Source organism: Stegostoma tigrinum, chromosome 21 (assembly GCF_030684315.1).
Source record: "Stegostoma tigrinum isolate sSteTig4 chromosome 21, sSteTig4.hap1, whole genome shotgun sequence".
Taxonomy (NCBI): Eukaryota; Metazoa; Chordata; class Chondrichthyes; order Orectolobiformes; family Stegostomatidae; genus Stegostoma; species Stegostoma tigrinum.
Window position 1 is genome coordinate 28,828,559 of NC_081374.1, and position 25,185 is coordinate 28,853,743.

Sequence of the window (25,185 nt, forward strand, 5' to 3'; positions counted from 1 at the left end):
CAGATTAATAATTTTGTAGAGCTTTTAATGTAAAAACTTTTTTGTTTACTCAAACTCTATTCTTGAAAATAAAGCTGAAGCATAGTTTGGATTCTAGTCATCTTCCACAGGTACGAAAGAACTCAGTCACAATTAAAGGAATATACAGAAAGAGGATTTTTGTTTTTGGTTTGCAATTCATTTAAAAAAAACAAATGTGTTAAACTATTCAAATATTTGTATTTTTCTTAAGTCAAGGATCATATTTGTACAATGAAACCACCCATAAATAGAGAATGCATTATAATACTTTACATCTTAATTGTAAGTTATGGTAGAATGAGAGTGTAAATTGCAGAATTATTTTCAACTCAGATGTGTATATATTAGTAGTGTATTTACAGTTTGGGAATTAAGTGGCCATTTACACTTGGAAAATAATAGTGTAAAAGGGGGAAAGACACAAAAGAATTAGAGCAGGAGTAATTTAACACTGCCACTCAAAGCATAAATAGAGCACTAGAAATATGATGTAATTGAAAAGCAGAGAAGTTATTTTGAATTAAACTGAAACCTTACATTGATTGCATTTGAATCACTGTGCGCAATTCTGGTCACCATATTACAAAAACAATGTAGAAGCCCTTGGAAAGGTGCGATAGAATTTACAATAGTTACACCAAAATTGGAGGGTGCAATTATAAAGAAAATCTAACAAACTCCAGCTCTTTCTGTTACAAATAGAACATTGAGACGGTACTCAGTAGAGATGTCTTCTAAATAATGAAAAGGATTGATAGGGTAGATGTAAAAAATAATGTTATAGTTTGCGGTAATGTCCAAAATTGCAGTATAAATATAAAGTAATCGCTAATAAATCAAAGAAGACTTGAGGAGAAGTTTCTTTACTGAATGGACTGATGAGGCAGACAGTTGTATTTGTGGGATATGCATGACTGAAAGAGGAAAAGATAGATATGCTGATTGGGTCAAATGAAGTAAATAAGAGTGGAGGGGATATATGTGGAGCATTACTAATGGTTTCCTTTTTCTGGTGTTCTAAATTCTGCTGTAAATTGTGTAGTGGGAATTCAGTTTTCAAGAAGGTGCAAGTAAAATCACAATTGTTAAAATTGAATTTAAATAGTTGAACTGGTACATCTTTGTGCTCTCACTGATTGTTTGTTTATTTATTTTATTTGTATATTGCATTGTCTTTGTTTTTTATGTTAGATATGCCACTGCTGTACTGGTTTTCCAGGAGGATGTCACTATGGGGCAGCATCTCCTTCAACCTGGCTGTGTTTATCAATCTGGTCATTGCCTTCTTCTATCCTTATGCAGAACCTACATCAATGGGTAGGTTCATGGATTAATGAAGCATTTGAATGTTTGAAAATTATCATCTGAATAGATTATAAATGATGGTGAATAATTAGCTGAACATTTAATCAAGAACTTTGACTTTCAAAATTTAGGTCAAAGTCCAAACACTTCTCCATCTGATTATCGAGAATAAATTGAAAAATTTAACTTGCTATTATGCCACAAGGATTTGTGCGGTAAATGTATTGCCTCTGTTGGACCTTGTCGAAGTCCTAAAACTACTGGTAACAGTTAATAATAATGGAAAATTATACTGCTAGTGATTTAAAGACCAATTATGCCATTAGTATTATGGAACAGTATGATCTGTTCTTTCAAACCAAACCACAGGCTCCTGTTGTTTTGACATTGACCCATAACTTAGCATACTATTAAGGTTGTAAAGAGTAAGTAAAAAGGCAAGTGGAGAAAGCAATAAAATAAGGACAAATGGTGTCAAGCCTAGGTTTTAAAAGCAGGTGAAAAAGATGGTCATAGCTTTAATAATCAAATTTGTTTTGGTACTGCAACAATGTAAGGTACGTTTAACTGCTGCCAAAATTGTATTGCAAATTCCGGCAGTCAAAATCAGCAGACACACTTGAGTGACCTGACAGAAGGTTACAACATGTTCTGTTACATAATAAAATGTATTAAGTGAAAAAAAAACATAGTAACAACCTGTTTTCTACTTTTCTTCATACAGGGGCCCTGGACTCATCTTTTCTCTCACTTGTTTTTTGGGGTGTAATTTGTTTCTCAGTAGTTTCTCTGCTTTCCAAGAGATATGGCCTCAGAACATTATTAATAGCATTGATAATTCGATCGATATATTACATTGGAATTGGTCACACTTTGTTAACACTGGGATCACTTAATGTAAGTATAAAGCTGGTTATTAACAAACTTGAATGCTGAATTATGCAAAACAAAGGCTCCGTGCTTGAAATAAATAGGTATGAAGTCAGTTTTTATTCAGTTGACTAATCTACTATTTGATACAATTGCTGGATAATTGTCTGGAAAATCCTGAAAAAGAAATCATTACAAGATGTCTCACTTAGCAATGGGTGGTCATAGAAATTACATGTAAAATTGATGTTGGCATTTACTTGTTATTGACAAAAGACTCTGCCTTTCAATTTGTTTGCTGAAGTAATTTGGCAAAATTCCAAAATTCTTGCACACATGCTCTATTTAATTACTTTGAGGATTATCCGACATGTGGGGGTTAAGTGAACAAGTAACGATCCACCCAAATAATCAAATATGCAACAGGAGAATATACGAAACAGAATGTGAATTAATTAATGGTTTAAAAGTATTTGTTTAACATGAAAGACAAATTGACTAATTCCAATATATACGTGTATTGGTCACTGTCATCTAATATTATAGAAAATTAAAAACCCAGTGCTAAATTAGATGAATAATTGTGTAAAAGCAAGTTCTGAAATTTGAATTCTGGACTTGAAACATTAACTGTTTCTCTCTCTTGAGTTTCATCTGCATTCTTTGTGTTTGTTTAGAATTATTGTATATATTGGCTGGTAGGAAAAGAATGTTTGAGAGCTATAAGTATTATGTTTAGCGGTAACTCAGCAGAAGGGAAAATGTGGTTGAATTCATACACAGTAGTGCATTTCTCACAGTGAGTCAAAACAATTTGCAATGTTGCACAATTGACTATTGTTATGTAGATAAACTTGGAGTGGATTTTCTCAATTTGCCGTTAAAGTTCTTTTGTTAAGCAAGATTCAAGGCACTTGGTTTACCATGCACAGAGCAACTTTGCTTGCATAATCTTGTGGCATCACTGAGGAGGAGAGGTGGAATTGCTTACCAATACTGGGACCTTCTTGTATATACAACACTGGTGCCACACCTAAAGCCCAGATGTACACTACTTCATGCTCTGAAAACCAGCAACTGCTCCTCACACTGTGGTGTTTGCCTGTTAGGTCACAGAGAGCAGAAAGCTCATACTGCATTTCATGAACCAGAACCTGGAAATGCTGGCAAATGGGTTCTTGTAGAGGAGGGTCATCCTTTTCCAAAGGGCTGCCACAGAAAGTCAGATCAAGCCAGCCAAAGCCCTTGTTGCAATCTGAGGGAGTACAGTGTCCAGAGTTAGAAGGCTTGCCCAACACTCCAGGAAAAAGGTCAATAATCAAGTCAGTGGTATGTGAATTGCAGGTGTATGGCCTGTTCCATTGTGGGCCTGGTAGAAGTGTGAGCAGTGTTGTATCTTCATTCTGCATCAATCCGATAGTTTCAAAATGGTGGCATCAGCTATTTTTGGAGGAGGTAGTCTTTTTTTTCTCCCAGCAACTGTCCCTGCCTGGCTGAAAAACCTTGATAGAATAAAGGAACCTGTGAGATCTCTGTTGTCTAAGAGTTATGAGAGGTCCTAGGGTATCTGGGACAGACTTGCAAGATTTGGCATTGTAAATAAGTACACATTCAGTCTAAAGTAGCTCTCGTACTCAACAGTAAGATCACTATCACCTTCAAGAGTGAATCTCCAAGGCATTCAATAGAAATGTTAAACTACTTCCAGTCAATAAAAATGCTGGTTACTCATTTTGCAATGCACTCTGAATATTGGATTACATTTGATGCACTTTATTTTCACATTAATTTTTTTTTTCTTTTCATTTTGTTATATTTAGCTCATCAACAAAATAGTGTATCTGGTTAGTTTTGTGGGCAATGGTGGGAAATTTATCATTGGATACAAGGCCATGATTATGGACATGGCATTCCTTTACCATATTGGATACATAGTGACAAGTGTGCTGGGGCTCTTCGTGCATGAGTTTTTCTACAGCATCCTGGTATGTTAGATCTTCATTTATCACCGTTTCATCCAGAATGTTTAAAATGTTTAATCAAAGCATTTCACCTAACTCCTGTTTCATTTAGTATTGAGCTCTGGTTATGCTATATTGTTTAAGGTAACTGTCCAAAAAAATTGCTTGAAGTGAAATAAAACAGCATTAAAGATGTTCAGCCCTTTTACAACTAAAGGCTGATGCTATATTTTTAGGTAATTGTACGGTAACTGTGTCTTGTGCTTCACTGTCGCATATGAACTAAACATGAAAACTGCGAGAGAAATTCTCTGCCTAGAGAGATTACTGATTCTAGTAATTATTTGCAGTATGCTCTTGATTGTACTTTTTCCCATGATCTTTTCTTGTAGCTATATCTTTATTTATTCTCACATGGGATATACAATTTCAGGCAAGTCCAGCACTTCTTGCCCATCCATGTTTGCCCTTGGACTGATTGGTTCTGTCAGCCATTTCAGAGGGCAATTGAAGAGCCAATCATATTTCTGGAATCTGGCCAGACCAAGTAAGGCTAGCAGATTTCCTTTCCTAAAGGACATTAATGAACCAAATGGGTTTTATGATAATCAACAATGTTTACTTGGTTACCATTAGACTAGCTTTTTTTTAATTCCAGGATTTATTGAACTCAGATTTTACCAGATACTGCAGTGAGATTCAAACTCAAATCTATAGGACATTAGCCAAGGCTCTTGTTTACAAGTCCATTGAAAGTACCACTATGTTACTGCTTCCCACCTGGTCAATAAATGATCAATTTCCTGAATTACACGCAATGTCACAATGTGGACCTCAGGCCAAATAGGAACTGGTTTATGATTTCTTGGCTCATTTCAAGCAGAAACTTTGCAGTCAGCAGAAAAAAGGGACCTTTCATGCCATAAGACTAAGTTAGAATCAAACCCAATCTCTAAAGAAGGAGGGACAATTTATTAATTCAGTGCCCAGTTTCCATTGAAATTTGTTCCCCAGCCTTGACCAAGTAGGTTAGTGTAGAAGTTTAAGATGTAAATATAAAACATTGGCCTAATCTAAAAACATGCTGCATGATTCATACAATCACACAAGTGTTATGGTGCAGAAGGAGGCAATTTGACCCATCGTGTCAGGCAATTCGTGATGAGACATGTCATGATGCTCTTCAGATGAGCAATATGACTCGGTGCCTTTATCTATGTGTTCTCCAAATCCTTGCACAATGTAATGTATCTAAATAATCATGTGATGCCCTCTTGAATGCCTCAACCTGCTTCCACCACACTTCTAGACAGTTCATTTCTGACCTGAAACACACGTTGTGTGAAAATCTTTTATTCTCCCCTCACATTTGCTTCTTCTTCAAATTAAGTTTAATCCATAATAAAAACCAAAATAACTGTGGATGCTGTAAATCGGGAACAAAAACAGAAGTTGCTGGAAAATCTTAGCAGGTCTGGCAGCATCTGTGAAGAGAAATTCAAAATTAACATTTTGGGTCTGGTGACCCTTCCTCAGACCATTCTGAGGAAGGGTCACCGGACCTGAAACATTAACTTTGATTTTCTTTTCACAGATGCTGCCAAACCTGCTGAGCTTTTCCAGCAAGTTCTGTTTTTGCACTTTATATCTGTGCTGTCTTGTTCTTGATCCTTTTCTGTCTACTCTTTCCACGTCCTTCATGATTTTGAAAACTTCATTCTGATCTGCTATTAGTCTTCATCTCTCCAAATAGAACAGTTCCAACTTCTCAAAGCTAACCTTACAACTAAAGTGTGCATTCTTGAGCATGTGATGACACTATCTTATAACTGGAACCATTCTTGTAAATCTCTTTCACTAATGTGTTCATATCCTTCCTGTAGTGTTTCACCCAGAACTGCACACAACCCTACAACTGAAATTTTATAAGTATACAATTCGGCATCACCTTGCTCTTGTACTCTATGTCCCTAGTAATAAAGCCCCATCTATTGTATGTTTTATTAACTCTCTACCTGCCCTACCACGGACAGTGATGTGTATTCCTGCACCCTTTCAGAATTGTACCCCTCATTTTGCATTGTTTTCTGTTTTGTTTTACATTGGTTTATGGGATTTGAGGGAAGATAGACCAGATGAATGTAAATTGAAACTACTTTTTGTTGTTTCTTGATACCAAACCAGCATAAAATGCAGAAAATGTTTGTATTTCCTCTAATGAAAACCAATTTCAAAGCAACATTGTTGTAAAGATGCTTCTGTTGAAAATTACTGCCTTCCTATTCTGCAAAGTTCAGACTATGAAAATGAGACACTTAAAACTGACAAATATAAAGTTACCACATGTCTGACTATTGTATTTCAGCTGTTGGATTTGATTTACAGAGAAGAGACCCTGTTTAATGTCATTAAAAGTGTTACACGTAATGGTCGTTCCATCCTCCTGACAGCTGTGCTTGCCCTCATCCTTGTTTATCTTTTCTCGATCGTGGGCTTCCTCTTTCTGAAAGATGATTTCATTCTAGATGTTGAGAGGTTACCGAGCAGCAAGACATCAGGTAAATATAGCTTGAGACTCTACTGGCTTAATACAGCAGAACTCGGCTATAATTTAGACCATGCTCTGGCACTGTCTTGGCCATCAGGCAGGCTTTCCTGATTTTGCAAAAGCTTTAGCTTTTCCCACTGAATAACTTTAATGGACATAACAATGTGGACTGACAACCAGAAAATGAATATTGTCCAATATGTCTGGCATCAAATCCACACTCATTCCACGACATGCAAGTTGACCAGAGTGCCAGAGATTGGTGGCCATTCATCTTTGTTTGTTCATAGGACTAATGTAGCAAAGGAGTATCAGGGCATAAAGTACATTGCCATACTAAAGTGGTATCACAGATGAACAAATGCAACTTTGCACATAATAACTTCCTCATCTCGAACTTGAGATCAAGAAGCATTTTTGAGTGTGTGATGACACACTTTTTCTCTGCACAGGGAAAAAAAATTACAGAACTAATTGCCAGGTCGTCCTTTGCATATCTCATAGTGGCTCAGCCATAAATACTGACAAAGACCTTAGGGATGGTACATGAAACATCAATATCTAAAGAGGGAAAATTAAATAATTTGAGAATTAGAACAAGAATAACCTAGTAAAATGGATGACATCATTAAGAGCAAGAATTTTATACAAATCTTCAGTAAGACAAAGGTTACAATGATAAGCAGACTGTTTCTTTTGTCATTAGGTTCATTTGCAGTACCAGGAAGCGCTATAAAGGATTTTATCAACACGTGTGCAGCTGATGATGTTCATTGTTCTGCAGGCATCCAAGACACTGAGGCATCAGGTCAGCATATTACCGTTAACCTGCAGAAACAAATTAGCAAAACTCTGCACATCACTCTACAAATCTCATTTACCATCACATTCGAGAAGATACAAGATGTTCTCTTCCTTTTCCCCAGTTTCCTCCCAAATTTTAGTTCTCTCATGGGATTTAGGCCTCGCCAACCAGCCCAGTATTCATTGCCCATTCCTAATTGCCCTTGAGAAGGCTGTAATGCCATTGAAAGTCAAAGGGTGATGGTCAGATTATATCTTATTGATAGGAAAGGTAGGTATGATTCCAGTGGTACTCGCATTCCTCTGCTAACTCACCCAAGTATTTTCTGTTTAATAGACCAACAAAAAATATTTCAAAGGTAACACATTGTAGCTTTTTAAAATTCACTCACAGAATGAGGGCTTCACTGTTTAGGGCAGCATTTATTGCCTATCCTAGAGGGCAGGTAAGAGTCAATCACGTTGCTCTTGGTCTGGAGTCACACATAGATTAGACCAGATGCCACCAGATCTGTTCTCATCTGACTGTCATACATCTATATTTAGCAGCAGAAGTCTGACTTCTGTCTGACAGTGGGATGAAACTTGTTGCTATCGCTGTTGTTTCAGTGATTCCTTGCCATGAGTCCAAAGGAGGAAAATGTCATCAATGCATCTGGTGTATAGTGTTGGTTGGAGTTCCTGTGCTGCACAGAAGCCTTCCTCGAGCCTGTCCATGAAAATGTTGGTACACTGGGGAGCAAATTTGGTTACAGTGGCTGTTTCAAGTGTCTGGATGAAGAACTGGTTGTCAATGGGGAAGACATTTTGTTTGAGGCTGAAGTGGATAAATTGTAGGATGGTATCTGGAAATTGGCATTTGTTGGTAATGAGCAGTGACACTGTTGCAGCGATGCTGTTGTCGTGGGGGATGCTGGCGTAAAGTGACAAAACATCCATTATGATAAGGAATGTTCATGATTTGACTGGCCCATGGGAGCAGAGTGTCTGTCAGAAGTCTGTAGTGTTGCAACAGAAGCCGGGGTTTCCTTGTATGATGGGTTTCAAAATGCCCTTGACATAGCCAGAGAGGTTCTCACACAGTGCCCCATTGCCTGATACAATGGGACGTCCAGGTGTGTTGGCTTTGTGTATCTTTGGAAGGCAGCACAAGTCTCCTATGTGAGAAGTACGTGGGATGAGAGTGCACAGGATACTCTGAAGGATTGGATCAAAAGTCTTGATCAGTCTGTTGAGTTGACAAGTGTGTTCTTGGGTTGGATTGGGAGGCAGTTGTCTGTACTGTTCCTGGTTGTTCACTAGTCAGTACACCTCTTTGCAGTATTCCATTCTATTTTGTATGACGATGGCTCCTCATTTGTCTGCTAGACTGACGAAAATGTTGCAATTGGTCTTGACAGTATGATGGCATTGTATTGTGCTTGGGTGATGTTCTGCACTACCTTGTGAGTACAAATGATGAATTTGGCATTAACGCACCTCCTGACAGCTTGAGCATACGTATAGAGCCTAGGGGGGGGGGGGGGGGGTTCCAATTCAACTCCTCCTTTGGTTGCTGTTCCACAGATTTGTTTCGACTGTGCCAGTTCATTGGTTGTCTCATTGGGCTCACTGCTGACATGTTGGGGTTTGTGGAAGAATTCCTAGAACCTCATTCACCTGATGAATTCCTCTGTCTGCCACAAAACCAATGGGGCCCATTTTGGTAGTGGGACAGAAACTCAGCCTTTGGCTGAGAAATTCAATTTTGTTTAGTCGAAGGGTGCGGTCAGATAAATTAATGGTGTATTTTCCTGTGGTGGTACCACTTTCATCTGTGGTACCAGGGGAGGCTTGGTTACTGCTGGTGGTGATTCCATGGTTCTCTAGTTTCCTGTTCTTGTAATGCATGTTGGTGGTGTAGTTCAGTTGCCTCATCTTCTTGGCAGTATCTTGTAACCATTCAGCTGTATCTCTTGAGCACAAACTGGGAATATGGACTCTATCTCAATTATAAAGGTTGCAGTACCTACTGTAGAGTCGGTGTAGGAGATGATTTTAGGAGTTTGCGAGCGGGGCGACGGCAAAGTGTCTCAGGGTCATCTGAGTTGTAGGTCGATTTTTGTATCTGTGAAATCTTCTTTACTTTCCTGTTTTGACAGCATCACCTTGATAAATTGTGATGATCTCTCTACCTTAATTAGTTGTGAGGTTTTGAATTACTTATTACACACACACACACACACACACACACACACACACACACACACACACACATCTAATGGGTGAATCATTTCATCCAAGATGTTTGCTTATTTGCAGATACATTCTATTTTGTTCAAAAACACAGAAATTGCAGTCACAGTCAGTCAATGTGGTATTTAAAAAATGCCAGCTTTCGCAATGAAATCAGCTTGAATCCAAGTTTAAACTCTGACACAGATTCTGAACAAAGCCTCACACCTACAATTCAATGTCTGACCTGAATATCTCCTTTTGTGTATTCCTATGTCTTTGTCAGTTGTCATGACAGCAAACACTTATAAATACTCTTCTCACTGTCTAACACTCTTGGTCACCTGCAGCAATTTATTATCTGACACCTGACTCACACCAGTTGTATGATCTTTTGATGCCTCTGCCCTGCTGTCGCACTGCACCTGATGAAGGGCTGTACTCCGAAAGCTTCTGTGATTCCAAATAAACCTGTTGGACTAAAGTCGTGTGACTTTTTAAAAAGTGATTGGAATTGTGGAGATAAGGAAATTTTCTGCACAAGTGGTTAAAGTTATTATCTGTGCAATTGGCTTGGAGCTCACACTCTTAATTTCTCAAAGAATACTGGATGAAAATTTTACTTTACTTTTGTCACTACAGATGAGGCAGAGGGTGACAAAGAGCGAGCCTGTGACACTCTATTGATGTGTATAGTAACAGTATTAAATCATGGTCTACGTAATGGAGGTGGTGTTGGAGATATACTCAGACAACCTTCAAAAGATGTAAGTAAATCTTTATAATAAGAGACCTCAAAGCATTTGTCTCTCACCTCCACAGTTTCAAGTTTAAAATCCAGCAGTAAGTATCCATACCTACTCACTGTTATTACATGTGTGCATGCAGCTTGAAGACTCAGACTCACCAAAATAAATTCAAATTTTTAAAATTACTGTTATATAATTTCCCCACCCAAATGTTTTATCAGTCCTTTTAAGAAACACCATACTACTATCCATTCTCATTATCAAAGCTTATGTTCCAGCTTATAGAATGTATTACTGTCAATTAAGAGCTAGTAACATCATACTATTTAAAAAGTGACAGGGAATTTAACATTTCATGTTCAGTTTTCCTGTGTCAATTTGCCTTTGCCATTTTTGGCATTTCATCTAATGGCACAGGTTTTAATTGAACATAAAAGGAATCTCAACTAAAACACTATCCTACCAATGTGCTGCAGTATCACTGTGTGTTCTAACTTATCATCATTGTTAATAGTAACCGTGTCTTTACGTTAAGCCAGGGGTGATGAATTACCTTGAGGCACATACACATATATTACAGAGTAAGCAAATCAGCAGGGCCTTTTTTCAATGTTTTTAGTACATTTGTTTTTTACATGTTGTCTGACTACCAACAAAAAAGTGAAAATATTCATAGAATCCCTACAGTGCACATAGATGCCATTTGGCCCTTCAAGTCTGTACTAACCCTCCAAACAGCATCACACCCTATGCCCATAACCCCACATTTACCATGGTTAGGCCCCCTGGCCTACACATCCCTGAACTTTGGGAGGAAACCAGAGCACCTGGCGGAACTCTACACAGGCATGAGGACAATCATAGAATCCCTACAGTGTGAAAAAGGCCATTTGGCCCAATAGGTCCACACCAGCCCTCTGAAGAGCATCCCACCCAGACACATACCTCTACCTTTCCCTGTAATTCTGCACTTCCCATGGCTAACACACTTAACCTACATGACCCTGAACATTACAGGCAATTTAGCATGGCCAATTCAGCTAGCATGCACATCTTTAGACTGGAAGGAAACCAGAGCACCCAGAGGATGCCCGCACAGAATGGGGAGAATGTGCAGAATCCAGTCACCCAAGGATGGGTTTGAACCTGAGGTCCTGGTACTGTGAGGCAGCAGTACTAACCACTGAGCCATCATACTGCCTGAGCGGGGTAGTTAACTTCTTTTGACAATGTATGCACAGCACAGAAATAGACCATTCAGACCAACAAGCCCTTATTTAACTCACATATCTTCCCATCTATCTTACCCAACCCATAAACATATTCTGCTCATTTCTCCCTTTTCCCTTGAATGCATTTTTGCAATTTGCATTAGCTGAATGCTGTTGTAGTCAGTTCAACATTCAACAACTCTCTGGTAGCAATATTTCTCTAGAATTCCTGGTTGATTTTTTCATGACTATAATTTACTTACAGCCACAAGTTCTGGTCTTGCACACACGTTGAAATAAATTCTAACTTATTTACCCTATAATCCCTTTCACAATCTTGAACGTCTATCTCCGGATATCTCTTATATGTCCCATTTTGGAGAAAACAAAAGTTTATCCTATTCTAATAGGTCATTCTACTAATTTTCCCCTTCAGGGCCTCTAAGTCTTTTATAAGGACACCAGAACTGTTCGCAGTATTCTGAATGAAACCTAATTAAGGGTTTATACAATTTTAACATAAGTTAAAACATAACACAAGATAGTGAGCCTGGAAACAGAATCACAGCTGGAGATTAAGATGAAAACCTGTTTAAAATAATTTATTTCGAACAACATGAACAAAATAAGCTAGAAATTAACTAAGAACTACCTATATTATAAGAAAAGAAAGATTCAAAGAGGAGTCAAAGGGAGAAAATTAGTTTTAGCACATTGAGGTCTCTCAAAAACCCTGGCTTGCTTGTCTCAGAGGGCAATTTTTCATGTATCAAATAAGCGTTGACCATCAAAAGCCTGCCAAAAGAACTATAGAATTCTCCTTAACATGGTGTCTGAAAATTATTATCTGTACATGTCAAGTTAGTTCAGATTATTTTGCAGAAGCACAAGGATATTGACCTTCAAGAGTAATTGTAATTCTACAATGATTGATGTATTCCAGGAAGCTCTCTTTCCTGCTCGTGTTGTCTTTGATCTGCTGTTTTTCTTCATTGTCATCATTATTGTGTTGAACCTGATTTTTGGTGTTATCATTGACACCTTTGCTGATTTGAGAAGTGAGAAACAAAAGAAAGAAGAAGTCCTGAAATCAACCTGTTTTATCTGTGGTAAGTGCTGATATCTAATACTTGTTCACCAGATGAATAAAAACAGCTCATAAAATGCTGCAATAATTACATTTTCAGATTGAAAATAATAGATCAATCTGGTTCAGTACTATTTTGTATGCTGGAGGAAACTGGTAATGTTACTTTAACTAATCATCTCACAGCCTCCTAAGATGCAGTGTGGAGAAATTAAGTGCCTCTTGCATCACATCTTAGTGGGTAGCTGACGTGATATGTTTGATGGCCTAAGACCCATGTACAAAATCGCACTTCAGTTTATCCCTCACCCTTGTTTAGTTCAAAACCAGCGGGAGTATTTTTAAGGTGAGAGGAGAAAGTTTTAAAAGGAACGTGAGGAACAACTTTTTTACTGAGAGAGTGGTTTATGTGTGAACTGAACTGCTAGAGGAAATGGTGATGCAGGTATAGTTACAACATTTAAAAGACATTCGGATAAGTACATGAATAGGAAAGATTAAGAAGGATATGGGTCAAACGCAGGCAATTGGGTTGAGTTTAGTTTGGGAATATAGTCACTGTGGACTAGTTGGACCGAAGGTTCTGTTTCTGTGCTGTATAACTCGATGGCTGTATTGTTGTGCTTCAGTGATGGAGGAGGTGCCGATCAAGCTTTGATCTGGATGGTGTCAAACTCCTTGATTGTTTTTGGAGCTGTACTTACTTTTGCAAGTGCAGAGTATGTAATCGCATTTCTGACTTGTGCATTTTAGATGGTGGACAGGCCGTGGAGAAGCTGGAGGTGAGTTCCTCACCGCACCTCACCACACAATTTCTGACCTTGACCAGCTTTTGTAGCACAGTATTTATGTGGTTGGTCCAGTTCAGCTTCTGGTCAGTGGTAGCTTCCAGAATGTTGATAATGGGGCATTCAGCGATGGCAATGCTATTGAATGTCATGGGCACATATCCCTCTTGTTTGAAATGATCATTGCCTGATTCATGTCATGTGACGCAAATTTTACTTGTCACTTACCTGCTCAAAGCTGTATATTGTCCAAATCTCACTGCTTATGGATACAAGCTACTTTGGTACCTTAGGAGGGAAAAAATCTGCTGGATGTTGTACAAACATGAGGAAACGTACCATCCCCTGAATGTATGATGGAGAGAAAGTCATTCATGAAGCAGTTGAAGGTGGTTGGGCTAGGACACCACTACGGAGAATTTCTGCAGAGATGTCCTGGAACTGAGTAGGTTGACCTCCAACAATCACAACCATTTTCATTGGTACAGTGGAGACTTTTCCCCATAATTCACATTGACTTCAGTTTTGGTAGGGCCCCTTGATTCCACACTCCGTCAAATGCTTCTCGATGTCAAGGACAGTCACTTGTTGACAAGCAAGTGCTGTTTGAATGCACTAGCAAACAAGCCTGCCCATAACTTGGCTGATGAACAAGAGCAGGTTGATTGGGTGGTAATTAACATTGTTGGATTTGTCCTGCTATTTGTAGACAGGGCATACCTGGACAATTTTTTCACATGCCCGTGTTGAAACTGCAGTGGAACTGCTTGGGTATGGGTGTGTCTATCGGTCACGGATTGTCAGAGCCCATAATTAGTATCTTCAGCTTTTTCTTGATGTTATGTGGTATGGATGGAATTATTTGAAGACTGCCAGCTGTTGTGTGGGGCATCTAAGGAGGAAGCTGAGATAGATCATCCACTCAGCACTTCTGGCTGAAGATGGTTAAAAATTCTTCAGCTTTATCTTTTTCACTGTCATCACTAAGGATAGGAATATTTGTGCAGTGTCCTCTACTCATTAAACTTTCACCACCTTTCAAGATTGGATGTGGCAGGACTTTAGAGTTTTCATCTGATCCACTGATTATGGATCAGGACTGGGGAGGGGGAGGGGTGCCCAGAAATAAATTGAGGGAGGGGACTGGGGCTACAGGGAGGGTGTGCAGGTGGGGGATTATTGTGTTTAGTCAATGTACAGGGTGGAGCAGATAGGTGAGCAGAAAGGTGGACAGGTTGGGGGACGAGAGATTTTGAAGCTGATGAATTCAATATTCAGGCCATTGGGCTGTAAACTCCCAAAGCAAAATATGAGTTGTTGTTCCTCTAGTTAGTCCCCCTCCACCAACGCTCACATTTATTTGGCAGAACTGGTCCTCACTTTCAACCGTTTTTCCTTTGATTCCTCCCACTTCCTACAAGATGTCAGTGGTAGGGAACCTACTGGAGAAGGTACTGAGGGATAGGATCTATTCCCATTTGGAAGAAAAAGGGCTTATCAGTGATAGGCAACATGGTTTTGTGCAGGGAAGGTCATGTCTTACCAACTTAATAGAATTCTTTGAGGACGTGACAAAGTTGGTTGATGAGGGAAAGGCTGTAAATGTCATATACATGGACTTCAGTAAGGCAGTTTGATAAGGTTCCCCATGGCAGGCTGATGGAGAAAGTGAAGTCACATGGGGTCCAGGGTATTCTAGCTAGATGGATAAAAAACTGGCTTGGCAACAGGAGACAGAGAGTACTAGTAGAAAGGAGTTTCTCAAATTGGAGACCTGTGACTAGTGGTGTTCCACAGGGATCTGTGCTGGGACCACTGTTGTTTGTGATATATGTAAATGATTTGGAGGAAGGTGTAGGTGGTCTGATCAGCAAGTTTGCAGATGACACTAAGATTGGTGGAGTGGCAGATAATGAAGGGGACTGTCAGAGATTACAGCAGAATATAGATAGACTGGAGAGTTGGGCAGACAAATGGCAGATGGAGTTCAATCCGGGCAAATGCGAGGTGATGCATTTTGGACGATCAAATTCAAGGGCGAACTATACAGTAAATGGAAAAGTCCTCGGGAAAATTGATGAACAGAGAGATCTGGGTGTTCAGGTCCATTGTTCCCTGAAGGTGACAACGCAGGTCATTAGGGTGGTCAAGAAGGCATATGGCATGCTTTCCTTCATTGGACGGGGTATTGAGTACAAGAGTTGCAGGTCATGTTGCAGTTGTATAGGACTTTGGTTCGGCCACATTTGGAGTACTGTGTCCAGTTCTGGTCACCACTTTACCAAAAGGATGTGGATGCTTTGGAGAGGGTGCAGAGGAAGTTCACCAGGATGTTGCCTGGTATTGAGGGTGCTAGCTATGAAGAGAGGTTGAGTAGATTAGGATTATTTTCATTAGAAAGACGGAGATTGAGGGGGGACCTAATTGAGGTCTACAAAATCATGAGGGGTAGAGACAGGGTGAATAGCAAAAAGCTTTTTCCCAGAGTGGAGGACTCAATTACTAGGGGCCATGAGTTCAAAATGAGAGGAGGAAAGTTTAGGGGAGATATGCGTGGAAAGTTCTTTACACAGAGGGTGGTGGGTGCCTGGAACGCGTTGCCAGCAGAGGTGGTAGACGCAGACATGTTAGCGTCTTTTCAGATATATTTGGACAGGTACATGGATGGGCAAGGAGCAAATGGACACAGACCGTTAGAAAATAGATGACAGGTTAGACAGAGGATCTTGATCGGCGCAGGCTTGGAGGGTCGAAGGGCCGGTTCCTGTGCTGTAATTTTCTTTGTTCTTTTCTTTGTTCTAAGACAAATGGGTAGCTATGGGTGCCCGTGTAGGCTCAAGCTATGACTGCCTGTTTGTAGGATTTGTGGAACAGTCCCTCTTCAACAACTACACCAGCACCATCCCCCACCTCTTTCTCTGCTAAATTGATGACAATACCAGTGCAGCCTCGTGCTCCCACAAGGAGCTCAAACTTTCATCAACTTCACTAACACCTTTCATCGCGCCCTCAAATTCACCTGGATCATTTATGACACCTCCCTCCCCTTCCTGGACCTGGACCTCTCCCTCTCCATCTCTGGGAACCGACTCACCACTGACGTCCACTACAAATTCACTGACTCCCACAATTACTTTGACTACACCTCCTCTCATCCACACTCCTGCAAAAATTCTGTCTCATACTCACAATTCCCCCACCTCTTCTATTCCCAGGATGAGGCATTCTGCTCTAGGTCTTCCAGATATCCTCATACTTTAGAAATCATAATTTTTCCTCCTCTGTTAATAAGGATGCCCTCAACCGCGTCTCCCCCATTTCCCGTGCTTCTGCCCTCAAACCCTCTTCCCCCCACCAGCAAGGATAGAGTCCTCTTAGTCCTCACATACCACCCCACTAGCTTCCAAATAGAATACATCCTCCTCTGACATTTCTGTCACCTACAATTAGACACCATAACCAAAAAGATATTTCCCTCCCCACCCCTATTCACGTTCCATGCACACCGCGTTTCTGTCATCAGGTCCATGATATCCACCAACCCCTCCACTCCACTCCACTCAGTACCTTTCCCTGCAACTGCAGAAGATGTTACATCTGCCCCTGGATCATTTATGACACCTCCCTCCCCTTACTGGACCTGGACATCTCCCTCTCCATCTCTGGGAACCGACTCACCACTGATGTCCACTACAAATTCACTGACTCTAGCCTTCCCTCTCGCCTCCATCCAAGGCCCCAAAGAGTCCTTTCAAATCTGACAAAGATTCACCTGCACTTCATCTAACCTCATCTACTGTATACATTGCTGTCAATGTGGTCCCCTCTATATGGGGGAGACCAAACGCAGACTCGGCAACCGGTTTACAGAGCATCTGTGCTCTGCATGCACCATCCAACCCGACCTTCTGATTTCAGTTCTCTGGTGACACACCCATCCTTGGCTTCCTGCATTGTCAGAGTGAAGTCAAGCGTAAACTGGAGGAACAACACCTATGTTGCTTTGGGATCTTAACATTTACATGTAACTCACAATGAATATCTAGCAACAAAGATTCAAATGCCTTTCAGTGCTCCACCAGCAGTCAATGCAAGTGTTACTTTTCACTCCATGATCTAGCACTACCACATGTTAATGGAAATGTCAGTCACTACCATTGCTGTTTGCTGCCAATTTTCTGGGTATGAGCAGATTGACATTGAGAAATGCCCCTAGCCGAATTTTAAAAGTTGCCTTTGCGAAATGAACATGGCTTCATTCTCAAATTTCCTTCCACAGTGAAATCAAACCACATTAGACCAGCGGGGATATAAAACTGCAGACCCGGAAATATTCCACAATTTGAACAAATATTTTACAGGTTTGGTAACTTTTTTTTCTGGAAGTAATGTCTAATTTTGTTTTGCACAGGCCTTGAGCGTGACAAGTTTGATAACAAGACTGTATCATTTGAAGAGCACATTAACAATGAACACAACATTTGGAATTATTTATACTTCATTGTATTGATTAATGTCAAAAAGAAGACTGAATACACAGGTCCAGAGAGCTACGTTGCTCAAATGATAAAGGTAATATTTTAATTAAACAAAATATTGTACTGAATTTAATTTTGCAGCTCATTCAACACAACTCGCAACTACATAAACTAGTATACTTAAAGGTTGAAAAAGCTGCCTGGAGTTCTACGACCTCTGAGACCTTGGTTCCCATCCAGCTCATTCCAGGTGGAAGATGGTATCTTCATCCTGTTAGCTGAAACAAATTTGGATAAACTCTTTCTGCTTTTATGTGTATGAACAGAGATACATTTTAAAAGATCCCTAATTCGGTGAAAACCCGTACAAAATACTTACTTCAGGCAGTGGAAAAAAAATCAGACTATTGCATTAAGCCCTCTTTTGAGTGAGGATCTTATAGCAAAGTTGATGGAAGCCTTATTTTATACCTGACTATACTGCAGCTGTACTAAGAATAATCAATGTCAACTCCAAACTGCAAATCACCTTTCATAGTTTATGCTCAATTTAAAACTGCTCATGTCAATGGGACAGACCATAAAATGTCACCTGTCAAATTTCTTGTTATTTTTACTTCCAATTTCATGCAATAATCCCAGATTTTGTTTTTATTCATTTATGAATGTGGATGTCACTGGCAAGACCAGCATTTATTGCCCATTCCTAATTGTCTTTTGAGAGTTTGATGATTCATAGTCACCTCAGACTACTTCATTCCTTTTTGACATAGGTACACTCTCAGTGCCATCAGCAACACAGCTCCCAAATCTAATCCTGCCTCACTGTAAAAATGACAATATATTTCCGTTTTAGGATAATTTTTGACTTGAAGGGGATATTTCAATTGATGTTGTCCCATATGCATTTGGGCTTTATATTTGTAGATGACAGAGGCCATAGTGTTGGAAGATGAGTCAAAGAGACTTGACAGGTTGATACATTATATCTTGTAGTTGGTACACACAGCTGTTGTCGTATGCTGGTGGTGGAGGAAGTGAATGTTAAGATGCGCCACCAGTCCAGAAGACTGCTTTGTTCTGTATCATGTTAAGCTTCCTCAGCATTGCTAGAGCTGCACTCATTGAGGCAAATGGAAACCATTCTGGCACATACCTGACTTGTAGGTGGCAGACAGGTTTTGGGCAATCAGTTAGTTAAGTGAGTTACCTGATGCTGAAATTCCAGCCTCTGACTTGCTCAAAGGTATAATATTTATGTGACTGGTTGGTTAAATTTCTGGTCTTTCAGAATGTTGATGTTAGGGGAATTCAGTGATAATATTGCTGTCGAAATGACACGGGAGATAGGATAGATTCTGTCTTGGTGGTGGTCTTGGCTGACATTTGTTAGTGCAATTATTATTTGACCATTGCCTTGTCTAGCTTTAGTAACACTACCCCACTTTTATACTCCATTTCCTTTGAAATAAAGGCCAATGCTCCATTTTCCTTCCCTTTTACTTGCTGAAGTTGGCTGCTAGCTAGTTAGTTATCTATTTTGTACTGACAAAATTCCACACTGTTGATGGGTGATGACCTTCGGTTGCAATGTTAAACCAACGCCCCATTTGCCTGCTCCAATAGTTTAAAAGATTTCTGATAAAATTTGCCCAATGGGATTTCTATCTGTATCTGCCCTGATATTTACCACTGAGCCAGCAACATTAAAAGAGGTTATCTGCTTATTTATTTCCTTCCTGTTTGTGGAACTTTGCTGTATGACATTTGACTGCCATTTTTACCTGCAATGGTGAATACGCTTCAAAAATACTTACAATAGGAAAAAAAAACAACTGCTGGAAATACTCAGCAGGTATTTGTGGAGAGAAAAATAAAATTAATATTTTGGATCCGAGCTTTCAACAGAATCAACCAAAAACAGTTAATTGTTTATGAAAAATTTTGGAATGTCTTCCTGAGAAAATGAAATATACTATTATGTGCAAGTTCTTTTCTTTCAATGTGCCTCATCCATGCTGGAGGATTGAATGTAATAATAAATGCCGTAGATATTGTGGCATTTCCAAAATGTAAGTAACCAGAATACCAGTTGTTGTTTTATTACTTTCTGTAGAGTAAAAATCTGGATTGGTTTCCACGTATGCGTGCTATGTCTCTGGTCAGCAATGAAGGAGAAGGAGAACAGAATGAACTTCGAAATCTACAGGACAAGTTGTTCTCGACAATGAAGCTTGTATCAAACCTCACAAACCAACTTACAGAACTAAAAGAACAGGCATGTATTTAAAGTACCTCATTTATTGTATCAAAGGACAAATTTGTATATGAGGAAATCAAAGTCGTTTTCAAGTATTATTCCTTTATTGCTCTGGATTCCCTTTTTCTTTTCTGCCCTGTGTCAAGCATTTACATGGTTACAGAGGAAAGAGGTATATGAGAATTCTGGCCATGATATTCTACCACAAGTGGTGGTGGATTTTTTGAACTAATTATTCTTTTCTGGTATAATCTTTCAGTTTGTATGAATTCAAAATAACATAATATTGTAAACTGTAAACTTTAAACCTCAAACATTCTCAACCTCACAAGTTTAAGGAAATTTGGAATCCACTCAATTTCTCTGCTGTAACATGTCAGTATAATTACATTAAGTATACATTCTCCATTATAAATTATTTCTACCTGCTTATTTCCCAAGCAGCTGTTTTCCTCATTTACCTTGTTTTAGAGTAAGAAGTTGGCCAAATAAATTGTAACAAAGAATTTAAAAACTTGATTGGACTTTATTATTAAGGTTGGGGAAATACATTAATATGGAAAAATTATTACAAATAAAAAAGTGGTTGATACATCTAATGCTAATGTCATCAGACAATGTTGTAGATTTTAAGAAAATATAATTTATTTTTTGCTTTATATAGATGACAGAACAAAGGAAACGCAGGCAGAGAATGGGATTCGTGGATGCGCAGAGCAACATATCAAACACAAACCATCAGATGGCAAAAGCGTGAAAATCTCCAGTGCACTACAACTTAACGTTCACGTCACTGCCTAATAATGCTGTTGTGTATTGACATCTTTCTTCACAACGAAATGTAAATTAGATTGAAACAAGACATATTAGTATTTTCTCTGGGACTGTGGAAGAGATCTTAAAGCAAGGAAACTATACTTACAAATGCATGAGAATTAAACGACTTGTAAATTGAAAGAGTGTAGTTCTTGAAAAGGGGAATGGGGTTTTATATTACGGTTCTGGTGATGTCACCGTGCAATATTTTAAAAATGTGATTGTTGCTATTTTCTTACTGTAGGTTATATATATATTGAAATTATGATGTACAAAGTCATTCATTTCTGTGTTTTACGTTTTGGTAAAATTGGAAAACTTGAAGAAATCCATTGATTACTTGCTTCAGGCAGGGAAACAATATCTCTTTATGAATATTACATTTCTAACCTCCTCTGTTGGTTATTATAACAGAGTTTGAATCAAAGTTATTAAACTGCAGCATCTACACACAGGTTTAATGCTGGAATAGGAGACTGAACAGAATCACCTCATAACTTAATCAGCATGAACAACTCATCACCGAATTCAACTTGTATTCAATCTCTGTAGTCACACAAATAAATACCTGGACACATGCAGAGCCAGTGTCAACATTTGCTTTACTCATTTAAAAAAAAGTGTACTGGCTACAACACTACCATGAAACCTAATTCTTAGAATGTAGAATCTATAAGAAATCAGTGCCTATTTGGCAAATGACAGACGGTTAGATCCTAATAAACTTTTTTTTAAGTTTTAACCTTTGTCATGGTGTGATTTTTTTAAAATACCAATCTTACGCTGTAGCCAATAACTCTGAAATATTTCAAAATATCTTCACATGTCCAAATATTCTGTCTTTCACATAAAGTCTGTAATTAGCCGACTGCTATTTTTACAACACAACATATATTGGCATTTTCAATTTCCTAGTTCTTTTTGTATTAAACCTATCCCATGGATGAAGTAATAAACTCAATCAAACAGTAATTAAGCCAGTGGTTTAAAATGGTTTGATATTCAAAAGTTCATAGTTTAAAAGTTCTAACAGCTTGAAAATGTACTCAAAAGGAAACATAAGATTTCTTGAATGCTTGAAACAAGACCATTCTATTCTGAGTAGGCTATACAAGATAAGTTGCATTACTGGATTACTGCTATTCTGAGACTCAATGAATTGGTGAACGTGGATTAAATTCATCTACATGCCTACTGATGCACCCAATGCCTTCTATGACTATTGGAAATTGCAGACTTCTGTCCACCTCATCGACAAGCAATGTTTTCTTATCAACAGGTGCAATAGATTGAGGATTAATTGAATAAATATTTATATTTTATTTTAAGTAATGTACAGCTTCCAGCTAGTAATTCCTACCAATAAAAGATATATTTTTAACTTTAGCTTTGGGACATCTCTTTGGTGGAAGGAATTAATCACCAAGACATAATTCAAATAAATAAATGCTGAGCAATACAAAAATTTTGACAGTTAAACAACAGATTCCACAAAACATACAAGCACTCTAAAGAGGTCTTTGTGCTCTGATCAATACCACTGCTATAATCAGCTAGTCAAAATATTCTCTATTCTTGCAAATCTAATTGAGTGGCAGCAAACCAAGAGGTCAAACTTGCATGACCAACTGTTCACTCCCCACCTGCACAGATTGCAAATGTGATCCGTTTGTTTTCAAGCAGTACAAAGCCAATTATGCCTATGTTTTTGAGAACTGGACTATAAAACAAATTTTTACTTCAGGTATATGAATGTATAAATTTTGAGTATTGTGTAACAATCTGGCTATCAAACATCTGAAAGCATGTAGTGATTTTGAAAGGATTGTAGTGCATCATGTCATCAGGGCTGTACATCTGAATTTAGAAGTAATTTTAAGGATATAAAGTTGTATTTCCTGATTAAATATTTTTAAAGAAAAGAGCTTGGTGGCCCTGGGTGAAGGCTACTTAATTAACACAAAGTCTAAATTTCCAGAAGATAAAGATAATTATGTGGAAGTGTTTCACAAACAACTCACTTTGTTCCGAGAGAATATGTTCAATGATGTAAAAATCTACTTCTTCACAATGGTCAGCATATTTATCAGTTGGTCACTTAGGTAAGACTGTTAGATTCCACAGCAAATGTTTCATTAATCAACTTCTGCACACTTCAGTTAAAACATTGTGTTTATGAACCCTATGTTTTAAAGATTGAAAACATTATGTACGCTTGCTAAATACAAAAGTAACTAGGAATGGACAGTAAAAATATGGCTTCCCTAGTATAGCTGATTGAAATATAGAATTATAAAGATGTTTAATTTATTGTGATATGAATACACTACTAGACTTAATACTTACAGTAATATACAATGCATCCATGGAGTTATTTCTTGCCAGTTGTTTAAGGGACTATTCAATTTATCATTGTTGGACTTACAAATACAATGGTATTAAATTTATATGGGGCTGAATAACTATAATCCAATATAAACTCAGGATGGGCAGGTGAAAAGTACAGGGCGGAAGAGCAAGTTGGAAGGAGAATATTGAGGGAGGGAGTGTTTGCCCTTGGAAAATGAGCTAACTAAAGCTTGTGTGAGCATCGTAATGGCAGCCAAAATTCACTGTGGTTACTGTAGAGACCAAATCTTTGATTTTATTTTGTTTGTGGACTAAAGCGGGAAAAGAACTTTTAAAAGGAATGACTGAGGAAGGAATTGCTACATTTCTGAAAACATGCTACTGGAACTCATGGAGAGTTGTTTACACTGCTGCTTTGCAAGTGGTGGGAGGAAGGTATGACCACATGGTGTGGGACAGTCAATGTAGTGGAATTCAGCTGGTAACAGAGTGCTGGTTTGTGCAAATAATGCCAGATATCAGCCTGACAACTCTCCCATTGGTTCCTGGGCAGCCGAACAATTTGTGTTTGGGAATGATAGGGGGTGGGTGGTGGGCAGCTGCAGAAGGTTTCCAGACTTTAAATTTCTCTAAATTTTTGCAGCAAATTAATACAAGCTGAAGATAGTTATACACTCCCACTGCTTGCTGTAAGCTATTGCATCAAACCAATGATTATGAAACAAAACAATTAATGTGAAAATCTGGTATCTTCAGCAAACCTGGAAGAACTTTGCTTCAAGACACTCTGTTCTCCAAAAGGAATACTTTATTGAAGGGATATTGAAAGGGATAGTAGAAACTGCAGATGCTCTGGAATCTGAAACAACAAGGTGTACAGCTGGATGAACACAGCAGGCCAAGCAGCATCAGAAGAGCAGCTGGTGAGCCTAATTTCTGTGGTGGGTAAGTTGTTACAGGTGATTCTGAGAGACAGGATCTTCAGACATTTGGAGAGGCAAGGACCCATTTGTGATAGCCAGATTGGCTTTATGCATGGGAAATCATTCTCACAAATTTGATGAAGTTTTCTGAAGGGGTGACCAAGAAAATAGATGAGGGCATTGTCCACAAGGACTTTAGCCAGGCCTTTGACAAATATCACACGGTAGGTTAAGTCTCACTGGATTCAGTTGGATACAAAATTGGCTTGAAGGTAGAAAACTGAGGTGGCTGTACAGGGTTGTTTTTCAAACTGCAGGTCTGTAAGCAGTAGTGTGCCACAGGGATCAGTGCTGGCTCCAATGTTATTTGTCATTTATATAAATAACTTGGATAAAAATTTAGGGAGTATGGTAAGTTAATTTGTGGTTGACACCAAAATTGGTGGTATTGAGGGCAGTGAAGTTTATTTGAGAATATAGTGAGATCTTGATCAACTGGGTCAGTGGGCATAGGAGTGGCAGTTAGGAGTTTAATTTAGATAAATGTGCGGTGTTGCATTTTGGTAGGTCAAACTAGGGCAGGATTTACAGTAAATAGTAGAGCCATGGCAAGTAATATAAAACAAAGAGCTGTGGAGGTACAGGTGCATGGCTCCTTGACAGTAGCAACGCAGGTAGACAGGGTGGCAAAGGCAGACTTTGGCATACATGGGAGTTGGGACATCATGTTGCAACTATACAAGACATTGGTAAGGTGATATTTGGAGTCCTGCGTGCAGTGCTGGTCACCCTACTCTTGAA

General features: G+C 38.8%; 1 protein-coding gene across 2 annotated transcripts in view; it reads left to right on the top strand.

Moving 5' to 3' along the window:
• Positions 1-21,854, top strand: part of itpr3 (inositol 1,4,5-trisphosphate receptor, type 3) — a 252,243-nt gene extending 230,389 nt beyond the window's left edge. For both annotated transcript variants that reach the window (XM_059653417.1, XM_059653416.1), the window contains 10 exons: positions 1,213-1,338; positions 2,051-2,223; positions 4,017-4,181; positions 6,523-6,715; positions 7,412-7,513; positions 10,366-10,490; positions 12,627-12,792; positions 17,970-18,130; positions 20,153-20,314; positions 20,961-21,854. In XM_059653417.1, coding sequence (XP_059509400.1) covers positions 1,213-1,338; positions 2,051-2,223; positions 4,017-4,181; positions 6,523-6,715; positions 7,412-7,513; positions 10,366-10,490; positions 12,627-12,792; positions 17,970-18,130; positions 20,153-20,314; positions 20,961-21,053 — 1,466 coding nt within the window. In that variant the 3' untranslated portion in view covers positions 21,054-21,854. The remainder of the gene's footprint in view (positions 1-1,212; positions 1,339-2,050; positions 2,224-4,016; positions 4,182-6,522; positions 6,716-7,411; positions 7,514-10,365; positions 10,491-12,626; positions 12,793-17,969; positions 18,131-20,152; positions 20,315-20,960) is intronic.
• The last annotated feature ends 3,331 nt before the right edge of the window (positions 21,855-25,185 follow it).